Here is a 24,114-nt window from a genome sequence, read left to right as displayed (position 1 = left end):
AGACCAGCGAGGGGCTCAGCGGCTGAAAGAACCCATGTGGGCTGCAGGCAACTTGCAGCTGGGAGACCCGTGGGCTGCTGGACATTGGCTCATGGGAACCAGGTATTAGAGCCAGGATTCGAGAGGGTGCTGAGGGCAACAAGAGCTCCCGAAGGGCCTTTGGGCACTGAAGGCTTCCTGATTGTGCCGGAGATTTGGATCTGGAGTACAGGTGCCAATAGGAGCTCAGAGGCTGCAGGACCACTGGAGGCAAATCCACAGGCATCCAGCGACTCTGAAGGGACACTCTTTTGCTTCTCTGTTGCTCGTACTTTAAGGGCCACTGGAAATACTAATGGTGACTTTTCATCTGCCTTATGGCAGGAAAAAGTTAAAGGTCATCATATATGTTAAATTTTTAATCTATTATTACATGACAATAAGGCAGTTTGAACCTATTATCAAAAAGGAGGGCACATGGCTAACACACACAATGCAGTTAATAACTGCAGTTTATTCCAAGATGGATTGAATTATCTAAACCAGCAAATTTTCTGATAACACCACAGTTGTCAGCAGAATCACAGACATCAATGAGGAAGAGTACAGGCATGAGAATGATCAGCTGGTTGAGTGGTGACACAACATATAACCATATAACCACTTGCAGCACAGAACAGGCCAGTTCAGCCCTACTAGTCCATGCCGTAGCAAATCCCCACCCTCCTAGTCCCACTGACCAATATGCAGGATTCGAAGCCAAGTCCCGATGGCTGGTGCTGTGAAAGCATTGTGCTAACCATTATGTCAACCGTGCTGCACCATGCATTAAATTTTAGCAAAACCAAGGAGCTGATTGTGGACTTCAGGATTAGGTAAAATCAGGAAATGAACCTGATCTCAGAGGGGTCTGCAGTTGAAAAGATTAAAAGCACCAAATTCCTTGATGTCAACATTACTGAAGATCTTCCTGAGGCCTCCATGTCAATGCCACCATGACGAAGGCTCACCAGTAGCTATACATCATGAGGAGTTTGAGGAGATTTGGTAATATCACAAAGACTCTTGTAAACTTCTACAGTGCACCATGGAAAGAATTCTGACCGATTGCATCACTGTCTGGTATGGAGGTGACTATGCACAGGACAGGAAAACACTACAGAGAATTGTGAACTTGGCCAGCACCATTACTGGCATCAGTCTTTACTTCATCGAGGTCATCTGCAGGTGCTCGTCAATTTGCAATGGGGTTACACTCTGGCAAACCCGTTGTGAGTTGAAAAAATAATTGTAATTTGAAAAAGAATACCGCTCCTATCATTTGTATAATTAAATTTTGAATACCTTTATTCCACACTGAAAAAAAAGACATTAATGAATACAGCTGAAACCACGCTAGGCATGAAGAACATTTGAAGCATTGAACTAAAATTAATTGCCATCACCCAGCGTCGCGAGAGAGTAGTGTATCACATATCGTAAGTGCAGGAACAGATCGGAATTTGAAATTGAAAGTAAGGATTCGAACCATCGTAACTTTAAAAATTGTAAGTCGGACTATCGTAAGTAGGGTAGCACCTGTACAAAAGGTGGTGTCTTGAAATTAGCCACAATCCTCAAGGATCCTCACCACCCAGGCCATGCCCTCTTCAAATTGCAACCACGAGGAAGGAGTTACAGGAGCCTAATGAGGAACACCCAAAGGCACAAAAACAACATCCCTCTGCCATCAGATTTTTGAATGGACAATGAACCACAGGCACTACCTCACTTTCTCTTCTTTTTGCATAATATTGTATATTGCAATAAATGTAATTTACAGCAATATTTTCACCTGTAATTCTGCCGCTAAACAAATTTTGTAATATGTTCAAGACAAAAGTTTTGATTGTGAAAAAAAACACTTCTGAACAGTGGATTGTTTATTCAAAACCAGCTCCTATATACTTTTTGTTTAGTTTAAGTGAATTTGTTATATTATACCTCAAAGTGAAAAGAGTTCTTCTGTGAGCAGTCTAACATTCATGCAGTTACCAACGTAGAACAAGAGCACAATTGCCGAGTATGGAGTTAAAATGAAAAAAATAATTAATTAGTACCAAGGGGAGAAAAACAGTCTTTAAGCCTGTTGGTGAGTGATTTTGGAATCGAGCCTTCTCCTCATTGTGGGTGAGGGAGAAGAGAATGTCCCCGGGGTGTGATGGGTCCTTCAGCAAATTGGTTGCCTTTCCCAGGCAGCAGGAGCTCCAGATGGAATCATGTAGGGTACCAGAGGGATACATCACTGTACACTAGCTTTTGAATGTTAGAACATGGAATAGTACAGCACAGGACTAACCCTTCGCCTCACATATCTGTGCCAAATATGATGTCCAAGTTAAACTAGAATTCTGCTGCTTGCATGTGATATTGATCCCTCCATTCTATGTATATTCTATCTGGAAGACTCTTAAATGCTACCATTGTGTCTACTTCCTTCACTACTCCTGGCAGGATGCTCCACTCTAAATCTTGCCTCACACATCATAGAACACTACAGCACAGAAAACAGGCCATTAGGCCCTTCTAGTTCATGCCAAAATATCATTCCGCTAGTCCCATCAACCTGCACCCATTCCATAACCCTCCAGACCTCTCCCATCCATGTATCTATCCAATTTATTATTAAAACTTAAGAGTGAGCTCACAATTACATCAGATGGCAGCTCGTTCCATACTCCCACTATTCTGAGTGAAGAAATTCCCCTAATGTTTTCCCTAAACCTTTCCCCTTTCACCCTAAAGCCATCTGCTCTCATATTTATCTTTCCTAATCTAAGTGAAAAGAGCCTATTTGCCTTTACTCTATCTGTACCCCTCATAAATTTTTTAAACCTCTATCAAATCTCCTTTCATTCTTCTACTCGCCAAGGAATAGAGTCCTAACCTGTTTAATCGTTCCCTGTAATTCAACTCATGAAGACCCGGCAACATCCTAGTAAATCTTTTCTGCACTTTTCAATTTTACTGATATCCTTCCTGTAATTTGGCAACCAGAACTGCACACAATACTTCAAATTTGACCTCACCAATATCTATTCAACCTCACCAATAACATCCCAACTCTTGTACTCAATACTTTGATTTACCTTTGAGACAAAGATGCCAAAAGATTTCTTTATAACCCTGTCTATCTGTCATTTTCAGGGAACTGTGTATCTGTATTCCAAGATTCCTTTGTTCCTCCACACTTCTCAATGCCCTACCATTTACCGGACATATCCTACCTTGGTTTGTCCTTCCAAAATGCATTAAATTCCATCTGCCACATTCTGGCTCATTTTTCCAATAGGCCCAGATCGCTCTGCAAGCTTTTGAAAGCCTTCTTCACTGTCCACAACACCTCCAATCTTAGTGTTATCAGCAAACTTACCGTTCCAATTTACCACATTATCATCCAGATCACTGATATAGACAACAAACAACAATGGTCCCAGCACAGATCTCTGAGGCACACCACTAGTCACAGGCCTCCAGTCTGAGAAGAAATCACCCACCACCACTCTCTGTCTTCTCCCATTCAGCCAATTTTGAATCAAATTTACAACATTCTTTAAGCTTGCCCTGCTCACCTGATGCACATTATTTCCCCAGGAAATAGATCAATAGTCTACCAAATCACTGCCTCTTATAATTTTTTACAAACTTCTATCAGGTCACCCCTCAGCCCCCAAAGCTCCAGAGAAAACCGCGCAAGTCTGCCCAACTTCTCCTTTTAGCTCATACTCTCCAATCCAGGTGGCATCCTGCTGAACCTCTTCTATTCCCTATCCAAAGCCTTTCTGTAATGGGAGGAGTAGAACTGTAGAATTCAAGTGCTCCTTAACACAAGTTTTATATGCCTACAACATGACATCCTTTCTTCGGTACTCAAAGCCCAAGCCAACAAGGGCAAGCATACTCCTTTACCACCCAATCTACTTGCCTGGCTACTTTCAACAAGCTTGGATCGGAATCCTCAGATCCCTCTACACATAGATTCTTTTAAGAGTCTAGCACTAGCGGTACATTTTCTTCTCACATTTGATCTCTTCAAGTGCAATACCTCACACTTGCCGGAATTAAGGTCCATCTGCCATTTCTCTGTTTCGATCTGCAATTGATCCTTTGGCATTCTTTGATGGTCCTCAGTGACAGACTCACTAATAAAGTTCATTTACCATCCCACTGCACAAGCACAACCCAATTATACAACATCTGGCCCTCAGTGCAGTATATGCAAATCCGCAAGCAACTAGATGAGCGATACATATGCAGAGCATGTATAAAAATAAGTGTTGTTTTATAAATAATCATCTCAGGGGGTATGAGCAGCAGTCCTACTGCCCGTGGGAAAAAGCTATTTCTCAGCCTGGTGCTGCAAGCTCTGCTGCTCCTGTGCCTCTCGACAGGGCGCCCGTGGAAAGTCAACAGGCTGGCGGCCCCAGTAGTCTTGCTGCACCCATCTTCTCAAGAAGTGCAGCTGCTATTGTGCCTTACTGACAAGTGTCCAGGATAGGTCATGGGTCGAGTGGGCCTCCAAGGAATGCTACTCTTTCCCTCTCTCTCCACTACCAAGCTATTAATGTGCAGTGGAGAGTGGCCGTTCCTGGTCCTCCTGAAGTCCACGATCATCTCCTGAAGTCTTGTCCATGTTGAGACTCATTTTATTATTCTCACCCACCTTCTTAAGTGCACCACCTCATACTTGTTGGAATGAAACTCCATCTGCCTAGATCAGTGACTGATCTTTTGGTATTCTTTGACAGTCCTCAGCGATAGAACTCACTGATCTTATGTTTTTTGATGACAACATCTGCTGCTTTCCAAACACAGGGGATCAATGCAAAAATGCAAGCCAAGAAAGAATTCCTGCCAATACCTCTTCTAGTCTTTCTTCTGAAAAAGGTCCAGCCGTCTCTGGTTCACTGATTTTATTCCAGAGATCCTCCCCATAATCATCCTCTTCAACCATCTCCTGCGTATGTGTATCTTCACTTTCTGGAAAGTAATCAAAGACACCTACATGTTAGTCCAACAGTCAAAGCTATTCCTTAAATTATTTACAGTGTGTACAATAGAAAAAGTTATTATAAAAATCCATTCACAATTGAGAGCATTTTCCATTCCACATTTTTACAAAAGATTTAAGAATTGAATCTGCCACACAGCTAGAACAGCTGCAAAGTTCTTGGAAAATTAACTGAAGTTACAGTTCAAAAATCATTTGTGACCCATTGATGGGTGCAAAGTTTAGATTATAATATGGTTGGAATGCATGGTTATCAGGAACAACCTCTGTCCCCTCATGTTAGCCTCATGATCTGCCTAGCCATAGAACTGTCCCCCACTTTTCCTGCACCATAAAAAGGAAGACATATACAGAGGACAAAACAAATATTCAATACAAATGACCCAAGAAAAAGTCTCCATCAACTCCCAGGTTGGAAGGTGAGGACAGAGTAGATGTAGAAAAGTTGTTGCCCATGGTGGGAGAGCCTAGGACAAGAGGGGACAGCTTCAGGATTGGAGGGCATCTGCTTAGAACAGTGATGCTTTGGAATTTCTTCAGCCAGAGGGTGGTATATCTGTAGAATATGTTGCCAAAGGCAATTGTTAGGCCAAATTATTAGGTGTATTTAAGGGAGAGATTGATAAGTTCTTGATTAGTCAGGGCATCAAAGGTTATGGACAGAAGAACCAGTGGAGCCGAGTGGGAAAATGGATCAGCTCGTGTTGAATAGTAGACTACTGGGCTGAATAGCCTATTTCTGCTCTTATGCTTTAAAAGCTGGGAGATGGTGCGTAGAGACAACAAAGGGCTGCAGATTAAACCATAGCTGCTGAACCCAGTGAGTTCCTCCAGCAGCTTGTTCTGCACTCCAGCACCCACCATCTGCAGTTTTCTGTGTCTCTGGGATAATGAGTTCTGTCAGGAAAGAGGTAGGAGTGTTAGAATTTGTTTTGTACTGGTCACCAGTGCCAGAATATATTTGTTGGTGAGGGCATGATTCCGAAGGCAATAGAATGCTTTTCCAGTTTGATCCTCCACAATTCCCAGCCCGAGAGGACTGGATGACCTGCCAAGGCTTGAGCTTGGCTGTTGTGTTGCATTCAGACAAGCCCCAAAGGACACCTGGTGCCCAAGGAATTGAGTGAAATGCTAAAGTCTGCAGACACTGTGATTGTGGTAAAAACAGAAATGCTGAAGGAACTCAGCAGGTCTCTCAGCATCCATAGGAGGTAAAGAATGTTACCAACATTTCGGGCCTGAGCACTTCCTCAAGGTATGGAATTGAGCCCGGTATATTTTTTTAAAAATTAATCTGTGTAGTTTTCTTCCAATGAGAGTGTTATTTTTCTCAGGAATTACTGATTATAATTAAACTTGATAAAAATTATAAAAGGTATAAATTGCAATGTTAAAATCTTGCGTATGTTTAAAGTACGCTTTTATTTGCAGGCTTCACAGTTACGTGAAGATCTAAGTATAACATTAATGAAAAGACAAGGGAGCCTGAAGTGAGAATAAGTTTATAGTTTTCTCCAGAAACTGACTAAAGAAATTAAATGCAGAAAGCATTGCTTATGCTTTGAGTGGTAGTAGAAAGGTGGTTTCCCATGGTGGAGAGTCTGGAAAAGAGGCCACAGCTTCAGGATCAAAGGGCATCTGCTTGAAAGAGATTCAGAGGAATTTCTTTAGAAGGTGGAAAAATCTGTGGGATTTGTTGTGGAAGCCAAGTCATTGGGTGCATTTAAAGCATAGTCAGGGCATCAAAGGTTATGGGGAGAAGGCCAGGCAGTGGGGCTGAGTGGAAAAATGGATCAGCTCATGACTGAATGGCACGGAAGACTTGATAGGCTGATTAGCCTATTTCTGTTCCTATGTCTTATCGTCTTAGTCTTACCACCTACCCTAGTATCCATATTCAATTTTTTTCTATTTTTAAGACCATAAAATACTGCTGCTTTGTAGACATCTCGACAATTAGTCGACTTCAGAATTTCAGTCCAATAATATCCTTCAGAATAAGTATTTCCAGTATAGCTACCAACCAATACCTTCCAATTCCGATATACCCTCATTGCTGCTTGGAAGCTCCTCAGCTTGATTTTTAGGTTCTGGAGTTAATTCATCCTCTTCCTTGCTCTGTGCACTTTGGTCTTTCAACAGCATTTCATCCAAGGTTTTCAATTCTTCTGAGATTTTTTCCACTTTGCGCTTGGTGTCAGCTAATGGGAAGAAAGAGAAAATGGTTAGAAATTAATAAAAAAACATCTTAATTGACCATTTGACCAAGGATTGGACCTTTGGGTCTTCAAGGTTTGCGTTTGGATGTTGACCCACAATGTCCATTTGAAGCAGGCAGTATCACAGAACTGTCCATTTGAAAGGAAAAACAGAACTCTGCAGATACTATGATTGTAGTAAAAACACCCTTTCAATGCTGGAGGAACTCAGCATAGGAGGTAGATATGTTACCAGTGTTTCGGGCCTGAGCCCTTCTTCAAAGCATAAGCAAAGAGCTGAGAGAAAGACAGAGAGAAAGGTGGAAGAATGGGAGGGGGAAAGAGTCCAGACTAACAAAAAAAATGTTAATTGGATACGATAAGATGAGAATTGATTGTGGCTCTGTGAATGGAGACAGAGGGAAAGGGAAGCAGAACTAGAGGAAAGGAGACAAGACTCAAGATGGGGGTGGGAGGGATAGTTTTTATGAAAACCGGAAAAGTCGATGATGATGCCATCTGGTTTGAGGGCGCCCAGGCAGAAGATGAAGCCGAGTTCCTCTAATTTGTGTGTGGTCTCAGTATGGTAGTGCATGAGACCATGGACAGACATGTCAATAAGGGAATGGAACAGGAAATTGAAATGGCTGGAATTTCCATTTGGAAATCTAGACAAGATGCCATAAAATTAATGCAGTCATTGTTAGTCTACATTGGACAAGACAAGTTGGATTCTTACAATTTATGTCAGAAGCTAACAAAAAAAATCAAATGAATAAATAAAAACATGAACAGTGGCTTTGTAACAGAAATCACACTTTATGCTAGCATTATTTATCTGAATATCAGAGCAGCATATCGAAAATGGGATTCCAAATGAGAAATTATACCTGTAACTAAAGCATAGATGGTAAGTACGAGGTTCTTTTGCACAAGGTGTGTTTTGAATTTCAGTGGGAATTAAAATGTTCAATTATTGAATTAAATCCAATTGAGGGATGATTCATTACAATTTTAAATAAATTACAAGAATGATCATGTGACTAAAAACTGTCATGAAGATGCAACAGCTACTACACTTCCTGAGAAGTGCAAGGCTACCGGCGACCATCCTGGCAACTTTCTACAGGAGCTCAATCCAGAGCATCCTGGCCACCTGAATCCCAGTGTGGTATAGTTGTTGTAGAGAATCCAATTGGAGGTCAATCCACAGGACAGAAAGGATCACTGGGGCCTCCCTCACCCCTCCCCAACAAAGTGATCCACTGGGATCATTGCCTGAAGAGGGCACACATAATTATTGAGGATCCCGCATCTTTCCCATCGGGCAAGAGATACAGGAGTCTCAGAGCCAGAACCACCAGGCTGAGAAACAGCTTCATTCTATGGGCAATGAAAATGCTGAAAAACCAACAGAACTATTCACACTAACCATCAGAGACTCTACTATTGATTAAACAGCATTTATTTGTTTTTATGTGTATAAATTGCTTGTCTGGCTGCATGTTATGCCTGGTTTTGTATTTACATGTTTTGAATAGAGGACCAGAGAAAGCTGTTTTGTTAGGTTGTACTTGTGCAATGGGATGCTAGAATATCCATTTTAATCGAATTAATACGTCCAATCATTGTAATCAAAAGTAGTGACCATCTGATAATAATATTTTAATCTGATTAAGTAATAGTACAAAATTTTCTTTCACAAGTTTCTTATAACCTTTTGTAATAGTAATTTCAAAATATTGAAATTGATCATTAACTATTTTAAAATGACATTTGGAATACATAGAAAGAAATTCTTTTAATGATAAAAGTTTACTCTTTAGTAAATTTTATAACCTGAAAATTGTCCAAACTGAAAATGGGATTCTAAATAAACTTGAACATGAAGGGAAATTGTCCAAACTGAAAATGGGATTCTAAATAAACTTGAACATGAAGATCTGAGAGATGATAGAACAGGTAAGAGATCCCCACAAAGGACACCTGAAGAAGGCTCCTTGAGAAACTCCACCTCAGAGTTTCTGAGCAGAAATCACAGGCATAGAGTATCACAAAGAGGTAAGTTACTAGGACAGCAACTCAAATTTCATCAATGTCATTGGTCAGAAGGATGCAACAAGTCAAACCCAACACAGAAACTTCATGTGCTGGTGCAAGGGTTCTTGCTGGTGGAGCACCTGAGGAGAAAGGTCTGCAGAAGGTTTGGCAGATTGGTCATGGTACCACGGGTGGGGTAACATTCAAGTTGTAAAGAGAGTGCAAGACAGGATCACCACAGTGCGGTCAGGTTGAAAGATTTAATTGCACCCACAGAGCTAATACCAAGTTGTCTGTCCAGGACAAGGATTGAAGACATCTCTGCAGAATTGGAGAAGAATTTGGGAGTTGAGAGAAAATGAAAAAGATATACTACTACTGCTGCCCATGTCAGAAGTAATGACACAATGAGCATGAGAAAGGAGGTTTCTATTAGGCAAGAGTTTGAGGAGCACCATGTCAAAATTAAAACACTGAACACAGGTAATTATCTCAAGATTCTACCCAAAACACACACCAATTGGCATGGATTGTTACATGTGTGATTTAAAAGCCGGTTTGCATTTTCTTTCCAACCATTTTGGAGGTGTAGGGGGCAAGATAGGGTGGTGATATAGGGATTTAAGTTGCACAAAAACAGGGCACTTAACCCCTCAACCTGGACCTGCTACTCAGTACAATCCATTTATCTGCCCCAGGTCTTGCCTCTAGGCCAATCTCCCGATTATGCAAAGATTTAGAACAGCACAGTACAGGTCCTTCAGCTCACAATGTTGTTCCGACCTAAAAAAACGAAACCATTCCAACCTCATAACCCTCCATTTTTCTTCTTTCCATGCACCTGTCAAAGAGTCTCTTAAGCCGCTTTCAGGTGGAATAGCTGGGAGAATGCGGCTCCAGAGCCAGCTGCGGGTGTGTGTGAAGCCACATTCAGATGGCAGTGCTGAAGGTGCTCTTTTGGCACCTGAAAGGTCTGCAGCGTGGAGTGGTGCCTCGGAGCGAATGGCGGCTCCTGTCTACTGTGGCCGGAGTCCCACCTGCTGTCAGGGCTGGGGCAGTCAGTGCAGGACTTTGGGGCAGGGGTGGCCCAAGCCAGTCACCCTTGCCCCGATGTCCCGTGCTGACCGCCCCTGCCCCGACGTCCCGCGCCGACCGCCCCTGCCCCGACGTCCCGCGCCGGCGGCCCCTGCCCCGACGTCCCGCGCCGGCGGCCCCTGCCCCGACGTCCCGCGCCGGCGGCCCCTGCCCCGACGTCCCGCGCCGGCGGCCCCTGCCCCGACGTCCCGCGCCGGCGGCCCCTGCCCCGACGTCCCGCGCCGGCGGCCCCTGCCCCGACGTCCCGCGCCGGCGGCCCCTGCCCCGACGTCCCGCGCCGGCGGCCCCTGCCCCGACGTCCCGCGCCGGCGGCCCCTGCCCCGACGTCCCGCGCCGGCGGCCCCTGCCCCGACGTCCCGCGCCGGCGGCCCCTGCCCCGACGTCCCGCGCCGGCGGCCCCTGCCCCGACGTCCCGCGCCGGCGGCCCCTGCCCCGACGTCCCGCGCCGGCGGCCCCTGCCCCGACGTCCCGCGCCGGCGGCCCCTGCCCCGACGTCCCGCGCCGGCGGCCCCTGCCCCGACGTCCCGCGCCGGCGGCCCCTGCCCCGACGTCCCGCGCCGGCGGCCCCTGCCCCGACGTCCCGCGCCGGCGGCCCCTGCCCCGACGTCCCGCGCCGGCGGCCCCTGCCCCGACGTCCCGCGCCGGCGGCCCCTGCCCCGACGTCCCGCGCCGGCGGCCCCTGCCCCGACGTCCCGCGCCGGCGGCCCCTGCCCCGACGTCCCGCGCCGGCGGCCCCTGTCCCGACGTCCCGCGCCGGCGGCCCCTGTCCCGACGTCCCGCGCCGGCGGCCCCTGTCCCGACGTCCCGCGCCGGCGGCCCCTGTCCCGACGTCCCGCGCCGGCGGCCCCTGTCCCGACGTCCCGCGCCGGCGGCCCCTGTCCCGACGTCCCGCGCCGGCGGCCCCTGTCCCGACGTCCCGCGCCGGCGGCCCCTGTCCCGACGTCCCACACTGGCTGCCCCTGCCCCAACATCCTATGCTGGGGGGCAGGGGCAGCAGGGAGGGGGTTGTCAGGCAGCGGGGGGGGAAGCTGTCAGGCAGCGGGGGGGGAAGCTGTCAGGCAGCGGGGGGGGAAGCTGTCAGATGCGATGAGGGGGGCTGTCGGGCAGCGGGGAGAGGGGGCTGTCGGGCAGCGGGGAGAGGGGGCTGTCGGGCAGCGGGGAGAGGGGGCTGTCGGGCAGCGGGGAGAGGGGGCTGTCGGGCAGCGGGGAGAGGGGGCTGTCGGGCAGCGGGGAGAGGGGGCTGTCGGGCAGCGGGGAGAGGGGGCTGTCGGGCAGCGGGGAGAGGGGGCTGTCGGGCAGCGGGGAGAGGGGGCTGTCGGGCAGCGGGGAGAGGGGGCTGTCGGGCAGCGGGGAGAGGGGGCTGTCGGGCAGCGGGGAGAGGGGGCTGTCGGGCAGCGGGGAGAGGGGGCTGTCGGGCAGCGGGGAGAGGGGGCTGTCGGGCAGCGGGGAGAGGGGGCTGTCGGGCAGCGGGGAGAGGGGGCTGTCGGGCAGCGGGGAGAGGGGGCTGTCGGGCAGCGGGGAGAGGGGGCTGTCGGGCAGCGGGGAGAGGGGGCTGTCGGGCAGCGGGGAGAGGGGGCTGTCGGGCAGCGGGGAGAGGGGGCTGTCGGGCAGCGGGGAGAGGGGGCTGTCGGGCAGCGGGGAGAGGGGGCTGTCGGGCAGCGGGGAGAGGGGGCTGTCGGGCAGCGGGGAGAGGGGGCTGTCGGGCAGCGGGGAGAGGGGGCTGTCGGGCAGCGGGGAGAGGGGGCTGTCGGGCAGCGGGGAGAGGGGGCTGTCGGGCAGCGGGGAGAGGGGGCTGTCGGGCAGCGGGGAGAGGGGGCTGTCGGGCAGCGGGGAGAGGGGGCTGTCGGGCAGCGGGGAGAGGGGGCTGACGGGCAGCGGGGAGAGGGGGCTGACGGGCAGCGGGGAGAGGGGGCTGACGGGCAGCGGGGAGAGGGGGCTGACGGGCAGCGGGGAGAGGGGGCTGACGGGCAGCGGGGAGAGGGGGCTGACGGGCAGCGGGGAGAGGGGGCTGACGGGCAGCGGGGAGAGGGGGCTGACGGGCAGCGGGGAGAGGGGGCTGACGGGCAGCGGGGAGAGGGGGCTGACGGGCAGCGGGGAGAGGGGGCTGACGGGCAGCGGGGAGAGGGGGCTGACGGGCAGCGGGGAGAGGGGGCTGACGGGCAGCGGGGAGAGGGGGCTGACGGGCAGCGGGGAGAGGGGGCTGACGGGCAGCGGGGAGAGGGGGCTGACGGGCAGCGGGGAGAGGGGGCTGACGGGCAGCGGGGAGAGGGGGCTGACGGGCAGCGGGGAGAGGGGGCTGACGGGCAGCGGTGAGAGGGGGCTGACGGGCAGCGGGGAGGGAGCTGACAGGCAGCGGGGAGGGAGCTGACAGGCAGCGGGGAGGGAGCTGACAGGCAGCGGGGAGGGAGCTGACAGGCAGCGGGGAGGGAGCTGACAGGCAGCGGGGAGGGAGCTGACAGGCAGCGGGGAGGGGGGCTGTCAGGCACAGGAAGTTGGGTCGCCAGCTGATTGACATCAACCCGCCCACTAGCAGCCACTTTTAGACTGCTGCTTTCACGTGCCTCGGGGAACTCCTCGGATGTGGAGATTATATCTTCCCGAGAAGGGTTGGGTGGGTACTCCTCGGGGCCAGATTTTCCGCTTTCAGATGGCCTCCTGACAGCTGCTTTCGGGTAGACTGTGCAGCTTTACATCAGGGTATTCTGGCCACCTGAAAGTGGCTTTAAATACCCCCAATGTTCTAGCCTCCACCACCACCCCTGGCAATGCATTCCAGGCACCCTGAACTCTCTGTGAAAAAATCTTACTCCTGATGTCTCTCCTAAACCTTCCTCCCTTCACTTTGTACTGATGCCCTCTGTTGTTCGCCACTCCCTCCCTGGGAACATCCCGGTAAATCTTTCACATCTTTCTTGTAGTGAGGTGACCAGAACTGAACCAGAGATTTATAGAGCTGCAGCATTAGCTCATGACTCCTGAACTCAATTCCCTGACTACTGAAGCCCAGCATACCACAGGCTTTGTTAATGACCCTATCACCTGTGCAGCAACCTTAAGAGATCTATGGATTTTGATCCCAAGATCCCTCTACCTCGTTAAATATTGCCAACTATGTAGTATCTTCATCTCACTCCAATTGAGATAGGGTTATGGGATTCTTGCCCTGGCACTGAGGGAGTGATTGAGATGCATTAAACTTAAAACTTTATTGGGGAGAATTGAATAGCTGGGATTATAAACACTTTTAAACTAAGAATTGGAGAGGGTGTGATGGTCAGAAGATTAATTGAACAGACAATGGAGTACATTTAAAGTTTTCAAGACAACAGATATCTAGATACTGATAATCAGAGAGAGTTCAAAAAGAATAGGTTAATAATAAAAGTACATCAGTAAATAAATGAATAACAAAAATTTGAAACTATTAACATTGTATGTTATGATTTGGGTTGCAAAATAAATGGTTTGTGATCAAGTTTGCAGATGATACAAAGATACGCGGAGGAGCAGGTAGTGAAAAGGAAATGGAGAGGCTGCAGAGAGATAGATTAGGAAAATGGGAAAACAAGTGACAAATGAAATACAATGTACTTTGCACTTTGCCATGCACTTTGGTAGAAGGAATAAAAGGGCAGGCTATTGTTAGGAAGGGGGATAATTCAAAAATCAGAGGTGTAAAGGGACTTAGAAACCCTCATGCAGGATACCCTAAAGGTTAATTTCCAGGTTGAGTCGGGGGTGGAGAAGGTGAATGCAATGCTTGCATTCATGTAAAGAGGAATAGAAGACAAGAGCAGGGATGCAATGTTGAGGCTTTTTTTAAGGCACTGATGAGGCCTCACTTGAAGTACGGCGTACAGTTTTGGACATCTTATTTGAGAATTGATGTGCTGGCATTGGAGAGGGTTCAGATAAGATTTATAAGAATGATTCCTGGAATGAAGGGATCAGCATATGAGGAACGTTTCATGGCTCTTGGACTATATTATTTAGAATTCTGAAGAATGAGGAGGGGCCTCATAGAAGCATTTCAAATATTGAAAAGCCTGGACAGAGTAGATGTGACAAAGTTGTTTCACATGGTTGAGGAGATGAGGATAAGAGAATCCATTTAAAACAGAGATGAGGAGGAATTTCTTTTAGACTACAAGACATAGGAGAAAAAAATAGGCTATACAGCCCATCGAGTCTGGCCCACCATTTAATCATGAGCTGATCCATTTTCCAACTCAGCCCCACTGTCTAGCCTTCTCCCCATAACGTTTGATGCCCTGGCTAATCAATAACCTATCACAATATTGAATACACCTAATAACCTGGCCTCCACAATTGCCTGTGGCAACAAATTCTCCAGATTCTCCAACCTCTGGCTGAAGAAATTCCTCTGCATCTCTGTTAAGTTTGTAGGCTTTAGCTAGAGAGTGGTGAACCTTTGGAATTTGCTACCATAGGCAGCTGGAGGCCAAGTCAACTGTGGGTATTTAAGGCAGACATTGCTAGGTATCCAAATAGTCAGGGGAGTAGGCAAGGGAGTGGGACTGATTTGGAGAATGGATCATCTCATGATGGAATGGCGGAGTGAATGCGACATGCCGAATAGCCTACTTCTGCTCCTATATCTTAAGGGACAAATGCAACTCCTACCTAAAATTGGACAATAAGGTTTAAATTGGTGTAATTTCATATCATAAAAAATGTTGATTATTCCACACCACAAACAATTTGTTTAAATACCCAGATACTGAATCAAATGGTTATAAACACTGCTTGCTCTCAAAATAGCATTCCAGTGAGAAAGGAGAGATGGGTTATCTTCATACAAGTATATAATCGCTGAACGCTTCAGTGGAATGCTATTAATCTTAATTTAAAACCAGCCCACTTTCAGGCTGTATAATTTTGATTGTTCGACTTTGCAAATTATTTTTGTTATTAATGGCCTACTTCTATTTTGGTGTGTAAGTCGAGTCATGAAACCCCCAAAAATACTCTCAAAAAATGGGGTCGACTTATACGCTGGATATACTTTTGAGACCTTAAATTCAGCTCAAAATCCAATCCACGCTGATCCGGCGTACAAGTGGACCCTTGAAAAATAAAAAAAACACCGACTGCAACAGATTTTCAATCGAGGTTTTTATTGAAAACAACACAATTAGCACCCTTCAAAATCACTCTCGCTGTCATTGTCTGCTGAAGTAAGATGGCGGCAACCACATCCATACTCTCACTGTTTAAATAGTCATCATATGGGTCCCAGTCTGTATCTGATGAGGTGGTTTAGCTTCATCTTCAGAGGCCCACAATAAATCATCTTCTGTGCCATCAATTGCATAAGAGATACCACAGTTTTTAAATGATTTTATCAGTCTCTATTTTAACTTTGTCCCATGCCTTGAGCATGAAGTTGTACAGCAGATCAAGTGATGCAGCTCGCATTGTCAGCTTTTTGTGAACAACTTTTCTGCACTTGACATCCATGTATTCCACTCCTCACACACATGGTCTTTGAATGGCTTGTTCAAGCAGACATCGAGAGGTTGCAATATACATGTCAAACCACCCAGGATAACCACCATGTGAGTATTTTGTAGTGCTAATCTACTTTTAGTGTTCTCAGTTAAGTGGCTATGAAACATATCCTAGCAAACTCCATTCTTTGCATAAACTGCCTGTTCTACACATTGTCTAACCATAGTTTTCCACCATTTTCATCTATCCATCCTTTTTCATGAAAATGTACAAAAATACCTGCAGGGAATTTCATTTTTGGTTAAATTTTGCATTTGAAGATTACCATGGGTCTTAACTTGGTCGCATGATAATACCACAGTAAACCTGGTCCTTTCGTAGCATGTAGACAATAGGAGCTGGAGTAGGCCCTTCGGCCCGTCGAGCCAGCACCGCCATTTTACAGATCATGGCTGATCACTACTATCAGTACCCCTTTCCAGCCTTATCCCCATAACCCTTAACTCCTTTGCCCACTAGAGTCTTATCTAACTCTCTTTTGAACATAATCAGCGAATCTGCCTCTACCCCCCTCTGTGGCAGAGCATTCCACAGATTCACTCTTCTCTGGGTAAAAAATGTTTTCTCATCTCCGACCTAAAGAGCCTACCCTGTATTCTTAAACTATGCCCTCTAGTCCTTGTCTCCCCCATCATTGGGAACTTCTGGTTTGCACAGTTTTAACACCTTTCCATTCCACTGTTCTATTGCCTACCATGTCGAAATTCATGGGGGGCTTTTGTCCAGTTTTCCGATATTTGCCAATGCAAACTAGTGTTTTTGCCAGTTACATATAATAAATAGGTGAACATTTACAATTTTGTGATCAAGATCGTGTGTGTGTGTGTGTGTGTGTGTGTGTGTGTGTGTGTGTGTGTGTGTGTGTGTGTGTGTGTGTGTGTGTGTGTGTGTGTGTGTGTGTGTGTGTGTGTGTGTGTGTGTGTATATACATACACACATATTAAAAAAAATACATACACACATCCCATGGCTTGGCTTTGCAGATGAAGATTTCAGAAAGGGGCTGTCCATATCTGTTGTAGGCTTGCTGATGGCTGACGAGGCCAATGCAAGACAGACATGCCTGGTCGCAGCAGCTGCAAGGGAAATATTGCACTGGGTTTGGTGCTGCTGTGTCACGGTTCTTCCTCCATCTCCTTTTGTCCTCAAGGCCAGTCCTGCATGCGTTCTTAAAGGAGGAGACAAGCTGTTAAATGGTGTGTCACCAAACCGTGCAATCGGAGCCTAGAGCAGACCATTGGTGATGGTCAATATGACAGGCACTAAGGGATTTCTTCAGAGAGTCCTTGAACCTCTTTTTTGGAATCCCTCTGTCACAGTGGCCAATGGAGAGTTTGCCATATAGCACAATCTTGGGCAGACGATGATCTTCCATCCTAGAGATGTGTTCAACAGCATGGTCTCAATGCTGGTAACCTCTACCTGTTCGAGGATTTCAATATTGGTGACATAGTTGCTCCAGTGGATATGGAGGGTGGTCAGTACAATGGTTTTATACACACTGATTTTTGTTTCAAACTCTTTTATACTGCCTGTCAAATGCACTGTTTGCCTTTGGTAGTTTGTTGTCAACCTCTATTGATCTTTGCATCTGATGAGATGATGCACCCCAAGTAGCTGAACTGATGGACTGTCTTCAGCTCTGTCTCGCCAATGGTAATGTGGGAAGGGTGGTACTCTTCCTGAGGTGCGGACTGTTGGAGAACTCTCTTCTTCAAGCTGACTTCCAGTCCAAAGAGCTCAGCAGCCTTCGCAAAATTGAATGTTTTTACACTGCAAGGCTGTATCTGTATAGGCCACAAGGGCAGCATTGTTGGCGAAGAATAGCTCTGAAGTCTTGGTGTGGGACTGCAGTCACCTCAGGTTGAACAGGCTGCCATCGGTGTGGTATCAGACTTCTGTGGCCCTTTGGAGCATCACGCTGAAGAGTCAGTGTGAAGACGCAGCCTTGGTTTACACCGTCAACTATTGAGAAGGGCTCTGAGAGGTTGTTATTGTTGTGTCTGACTTGACCATGCTGATCTTCATTTTGCTGGATAACCATGCTAATGAGCTTTTGAGGGGATCCCAATCGTTCCATGGTATGTTTAGTGTCGAACGCTTTGATAAGGTCAACAAACGTCATGTACAGTCCCTTGTTCTGTTCCCTACACTTCTCTTGGAGCTGCCTGAGAACAACTACCATGTCCATGGTGCCCCTGTTGGCTCTGAAGCCACTTTGACTCTCTGGGAGGTGTTCTTCTACAATGATGGACACCAGTCTGTTCAGGAGTACTCTTGCTAAGATTTTTCCTGCGACAGAGAGCAGAGTTATCCTCCGGTAGTTGGAGCAGTCGGATTTTTCTCCCTTGTTCTTGTACAGGGTGATGATGACTACATCATGGAGATCCTGTGGTAGTTGGCCCTGTTCTCAGCAGCAGTCAAAAAACTCATGGAGTTTGGTGTGTAACACTAGGCCCCCATGATTCCAAATCTTTGGTGGGATTCCATTGACTCCTGTTGCCTTACCACTTTTCAGCTGCTCTATGGGTTTGACAGTCACGTCTAAGGTTGGAATCTTGTCCAGTTCTGTTCTCTCAGGCTATTGTGGGATACGATGCATTGCTGAGTCTTGGACCATGCTACTGGTATTGTAGAGAGTCTGGAAATGTTCCGACCACTGGTTCAGGATGGTAGCCTCGTCTGTGAAGAGCATCTGGTCATCAGCACTGCGCAAGGGACTCTAGACCTGGTGTGAAGGGCCGAACACCACTTTTAGGGATTCATAAAGCCATCATTTGTCACTGGTGCCTGCGTAAAGCTGAGTTCTCTCTGTGAGAATGGTCCATCGGACGTTCTGAATCTCGCTAAACTTGTGCTGGAGATTGCCGCATATGTTTTCTTATCAAGACAAGCAGCTGAGTAAGGTGCGTCTGGTGGATGGATCTCTTCTTTGCCAGCAATTGTTCGATCTCATGGTTGTTTTCATTGAACCAGTCTTTGTTTTTATTTGTGGAAAACCCTAGGATTTCTTCAGAGGTCTGCAGGATAGTTGTTTTTAGGTGTTCCAAAATCACTTCTGGGGAAGGGTCAGTGGGGAAACTGGAATCCTCAAGACTCAAATGATGATTCATCTGGAAGTCAGCTTTTCACTTCAATTGACTGGAGAGAGTCAGCCTGGGAGAGTCAGCCTGGGAGAGTCAGCCTGGGAGAGTCAGCCTGGGAGAGTCAGCCTGGGAGAGTCAGCCTGGGAGAGTCAGCCTGGGAGAGTCAGCCTGGGAGAGTCAGCCTGGGAGAGTCAGCCTGGGAGAGTCAGCCTGGGAGAGTCAGCCTGGGAGAGTCAGCCTGGGAGAGTCAGCCTGGGAGAGTCAGCCTGGGAGAGTCAGCCTGGGAGAGTCAGCCTGGGAGAGTCAGCCTGGGAGAGTCAGCCTGGGAGAGTCAGCCTGGGAGAGTCAGCCTGGGAGAGTCAGCCTGGGAGAGTCAGCCTGGGAGAGTCAGCCTGGGAGAGTCAGCCTGGGAGAGTCAGCCTGGGAGAGTCAGCCTGGGAGAGTCAGCCTGGGAGAGTCAGCCTGGGAGAGTCAGCCTGGGAGAGTCAGCCTGGGAGAGTCAGCCTGGGAGAGTCAGCCTGGGAGAGTCAGCCTGGGAGAGTCAGCCTGGGAGAGTCAGCCTGGGAGAGTCAGCCTGGGAGAGTCAGCCTGGGAGAGTCAGCCTGGGAGAGTCAGCCTGGGAGAGTCAGCCTGGGAGAGTCAGCCTGGGAGAGTCAGCCTGGGAGAGTCAGCCTGGGAGAGTCAGCCTGGGAGAGTCAGCCTGGGAGAGTCAGCCTGGGAGAGTCAGCCTGGGAGAGTCAGCCTGGGAGAGTCAGCCTGGGAGAGTCAGCCTGGGAGAGTCAGCCTGGGAGAGTCAGCCTGGGAGAGTCAGCCTGGGAGAGTCAGCCTGGGAGAGTCAGCCTGGGAGAGTCAGCCTGGGAGAGTCAGCCTGGGAGAGTCAGCCTGGGAGAGTCAGCCTGGGAGAGTCAGCCTGGGAGAGTCAGCCTGGGAGAGTCAGCCTGGGAGAGTCAGCCTGGGAGAGTCAGCCTGGGAGAGTCAGCCTGGGAGAGTCAGCCTGGGAGAGTCAGCCTGGGAGAGTCAGCCTGGGAGAGTCAGCCTGGGAGAGTCAGCCTGGGAGAGTCAGCCTGGGAGAGTCAGCCTGGGAGAGTCAGCCTGGGAGAGTCAGCCTGGGAGAGTCAGCCTGGGAGAGTCAGCCTGGGAGAGTCAGCCTGGGAGAGTCAGCCTGGGAGAGTCAGCCTGGGAGAGTCAGCCTGGGAGAGTCAGCCTGGGAGAGTCAGCCTGGGAGAGTCAGCCTGGGAGAGTCAGCCTGGGAGAGTCAGCCTGGGAGAGTCAGCCTGGGAGAGTCAGCCTGGGAGAGTCAGCCTGGGAGAGTCAGCCTGGGAGAGTCAGCCTGGGAGAGTCAGCCTGGGAGAGTCAGCCTGGGAGAGTCAGCCTGGGAGAGTCAGCCTGGGAGAGTCAGCCTGGGAGAGTCAGCCTGGGAGAGTCAGCCTGGGAGAGTCAGCCTGGGAGAGTCAGCCTGGGAGAGTCAGCCTGGGAGAGTCAGCCTGGGAGAGTCAGCCTGGGAGAGTCAGCCTGGGAGAGTCAGCCTGGGAGAGTCAGCCTGGGAGAGTCAGCCTGGGAGAGTCAGCCTGGGAGAGTCAGCCTGGGAGAGTCAGCCTGGGAGAGTCAGCCTGGGAGAGTCAGCCTGGGAGAGTCAGCCTGGGAGAGTCAGCCTGGGAGAGTCAGCCTGGGAGAGTCAGCCTGGGAGAGTCAGCCTGGGAGAGTCAGCCTGGGAGAGTCAGCCTGGGAGAGTCAGCCTGGGAGAGTCAGCCTGGGAGAGTCAGCCTGGGAGAGTCAGCCTGGGAGAGTCAGCCTGGGAGAGTCAGCCTGGGAGAGTCAGCCTGGGAGAGTCAGCCTGGGAGAGTCAGCCTGGGAGAGTCAGCCTGGGAGAGTCAGCCTGGGAGAGTCAGCCTGGGAGAGTCAGCCTGGGAGAGTCAGCCTGGGAGAGTCAGCCTGGGAGAGTCAGCCTGGGAGAGTCAGCCTGGGAGAGTCAGCCTGGGAGAGTCAGCCTGGGAGAGTCAGCCTGGGAGAGTCAGCCTGGGAGAGTCAGCCTGGGAGAGTCAGCCTGGGAGAGTCAGCCTGGGAGAGTCAGCCTGGGAGAGTCAGCCTGGGAGAGTCAGCCTGGGAGAGCCTGTAGTGTGCATGTTTGCATGAGTGTGCATGTGCACATCTCCTGTTGGTATTCCCCCATGTGTGAATAAAGCCTACGGATCAGTACAAACACTTGTCCAGGATTATCACTACTCGAGCTCTTCAAACATATTCCCTCATCATAGTTCTATTTTCCTGTCCCTAGCCCACATCTTCCCAAACCTTTCATATCCATGTACCTATTGAAATATCAAGGTTAAAACGGTTGTGCATAATGTTGAAGGATGTCATGAGCTACAAAATTATGTAGACAGGATCAGTGTCAGGTGTCACATTTTGGAAGGTCAAACTTGAAGGCAGAGTACACAGTTAATGGTTGGATACTTAACAGTGTGGAAAAACAGAAGGATCTTGTGGGTCCAAATTGAAAGAACTCTCAAGATTGCTGAGCAGGAGGGAGGAGTCACGTGATGGAGCAGTGGCCGGTCGTGGAACTCCAGCCCTCTCCAGAAAAGTAAAAAAATGACAGTGAAAAAACAAAGGCACAAACACAAAAACCAAAATAAAGTGAAAGTAAAGGTGTGGAGAAAATGGCAGCGAAAATGAAAAGCCGAAAGCAACGGGAAGAAGAGAAGAAGAAAGGACGTCGGAAGAAGAAGGTGAAGGCCTTACCTGTCCGAGGAGGCCCGCCGCGGAGAGAGAAGCCCGCTCCCTAAGGTCAGTTGAAGTGCCGAGCTCAGGACTACAAAAATGGCTCACGGAGCCAAACAAAAGTGCACAACCGCGCATGCGCGATGCGCAAGACAAAAATAACACTGACGGGAGGGGGGACCAGCTGAGGAGTCGATCTCCACAGCTGAAATTGACAACCACAACAAAGCAGCAAGAGGAAAACACAGAAAATAACGAGAGCAAGAAAGAAGAGAGTAAAAAGAAATCAAAGAAACAACAGATGACCAACCCAGAGGAAGAAGACTAGCAGCAAGACACTTCTAGTAAAAATAAGAAGACCAAAAATACCCAACAAAATAAAACAAACAAACCAACAAGAAAACCAGAAGAGAGACAGAGGTAAAGGACACAGATCCTGGAGTGGGCTCAGAAGAAGAAGAGGAAGAACACAGAGAAATGAAAGATGAAGGGAAGGGCAAGTACATGGATATATTTATTTTTAAAGAATATATGGAATCAGTAAAAGAATGGCAATCTCAAGAAATCAGTGAAATAAAAAGAAGAGTAAAAAGTACAGAAGAAAAAATGAATAGATTAGAGATGATCATGTCAGAACTAGGAAAAAGAGTGGACAAGGTGGAAGAACGAGAAACAGCCATAGAAATGGAAGTAGATGACTTAAAAAATAAATTAGAAGAATCTGATAAAAAAGTTAAAGAGACACAAGAGCTGTTAGCTCAGAAGATGGATATAATGGAAAATTATAATAGAAGAAACAATATAAAAATAGTGGGCCTTAAGGAAGATGAAGAAGGCAAGAATATGAGAGAATTTATAAAAGAATGGATCCCCCAGGGTCCTAGGAAGACCAGAATTACAGGAAGAAATGGAAATAGAAAAGGCACACAGAACATTAGACCCTAAACCACAACCACAACAAAAACCAAGATCCATTCTAGTAAAATTCTTAAGATATACAACAAGAGAAAATATATTAGAGAAAGCAATGAGGAAAATAAGAGAGGACAAAAAACCACTGGAATACAAAGGTCAAAAAATTTTTTTCTATCCAGATATAAGTTTTGAACTCCTGAAGAAGAGGAAGGAGTTTAATACAGCAAAAACGATCCTATGGAAAAAAGGATATAAATTTAAGCTGAAGTATCCAGCTGTACTTAAAATAGTTATTCCAGGGCAGCAAAACAGACTATTCTTGGATCCGGAGGAAGCAAGAAAATTTGCAAAACAACTACAAAACACACAGAGAGCGGAAGATATGTAACGAGAACAAAAATGACCACAAACTATATGTATGTGTGTATGTATATATAAAAAAAATAGAATATAGGTAAGAACTAAGAAGGGAAAGAAAGGGAAGAAAGGAAGTATGGGGGGAATTAGAGAGTGACCTTTGTTGTATATGAAGATTAAAATCTTTTCTGGGGGGGGCTGGGTGGGGAAGAGTTACGGTCACTGCGAAATCAGTTGACACTTGCGAGTGAATTCGCAAATCCAAATGGAGAGGGGAGATGTGGTTGCCCGACAAGGGACAAAGGGCAACTCAGGGAGGGGAGGGGATAGTGGGGTTAAAGGAATTTTAGATAGGAGAATAAGGGAAATGTTTTAGGTTTTAGAAATGTTGTCTTATAAAGTGTTCAAAAAAAAGGAAGCAGACATGGATAAGAAGGAAAGGTGATGATGAGGAAACAGAAAGGAAAGATAAACAAATTATGAAATAGCTATGTTGAACTATATGACTTTAAATATTAATGGAATACATAACCAAATCAAAAGGAATAAACTGCTAAATTTACTGAAGAAAAAATTGATATAGCATTCACACAAGAAACACACTTAACTGAAGTGGAACACAAGAAATTAAAGAGAGATTGGATAGGACATGTAACAGCAGCGTCATATAATTCAAAAGCAAGAGGAGTAGCTATATTAATCAGTAAAAATGTACCAATCAAAATAGAAGAGGAAATAATAGATATGTAATGATAAAATGTCAGATATATTCGGAGTTTTGGAATTTACTCAATGTATATTTATCTAATGAAGAAGATCAAAAATTTATGCAAGATATTTTTTTGAAGATAGCAGACACGCAAGGGAACATACTAATAGGAGGGGATTTCAACTTTAATTTGGATTCAAACATGGATAAAACTGGGAAAAAAATTAACAGAAAGAACAAAGTAACCAAATTTATAATTAAATCGATGCAAGAAATGCAACTTTTGGATATATGGAGGAAACAACACCCAAAGGAAAAGGAATATTCATATTATTCGGGTACACATAAAACATTCTCAAGAATAGACCTATTCCTGTTATCAGCTCGCATGCAAGACAGAGTTAGGAAAACAGAATATAAAGCTAGTCTATT

General features: G+C 47.6%; 1 protein-coding gene across 3 annotated transcripts in view; it reads right to left on the bottom strand.

Moving 5' to 3' along the window:
• LOC138750446 (protein OS-9-like) overlaps positions 1 to 24,114 on the bottom strand; it is a 100,886-nt gene that overhangs the window by 32,438 nt on the left and 44,334 nt on the right. For all 3 annotated transcript variants that reach the window (XM_069912490.1, XM_069912488.1, XM_069912489.1), the window contains exons 7-8: positions 7,060 to 7,230; positions 4,880 to 4,998 (exon numbers count right to left, since the gene is read on the bottom strand). In XM_069912490.1, coding sequence (XP_069768591.1) covers positions 4,880 to 4,998; positions 7,060 to 7,230 — 290 coding nt within the window. The remainder of the gene's footprint in view (positions 1 to 4,879; positions 4,999 to 7,059; positions 7,231 to 24,114) is intronic.

This window comes from Narcine bancroftii, unplaced genomic scaffold (assembly GCF_036971445.1).
Source record: "Narcine bancroftii isolate sNarBan1 unplaced genomic scaffold, sNarBan1.hap1 Scaffold_151, whole genome shotgun sequence".
NCBI lineage: Eukaryota > Metazoa > Chordata > Chondrichthyes > Torpediniformes > Narcinidae > Narcine > Narcine bancroftii.
Note: the sequence above shows the minus strand (reverse complement) of the source record. Positions and strands in the feature narration are given on the sequence as shown.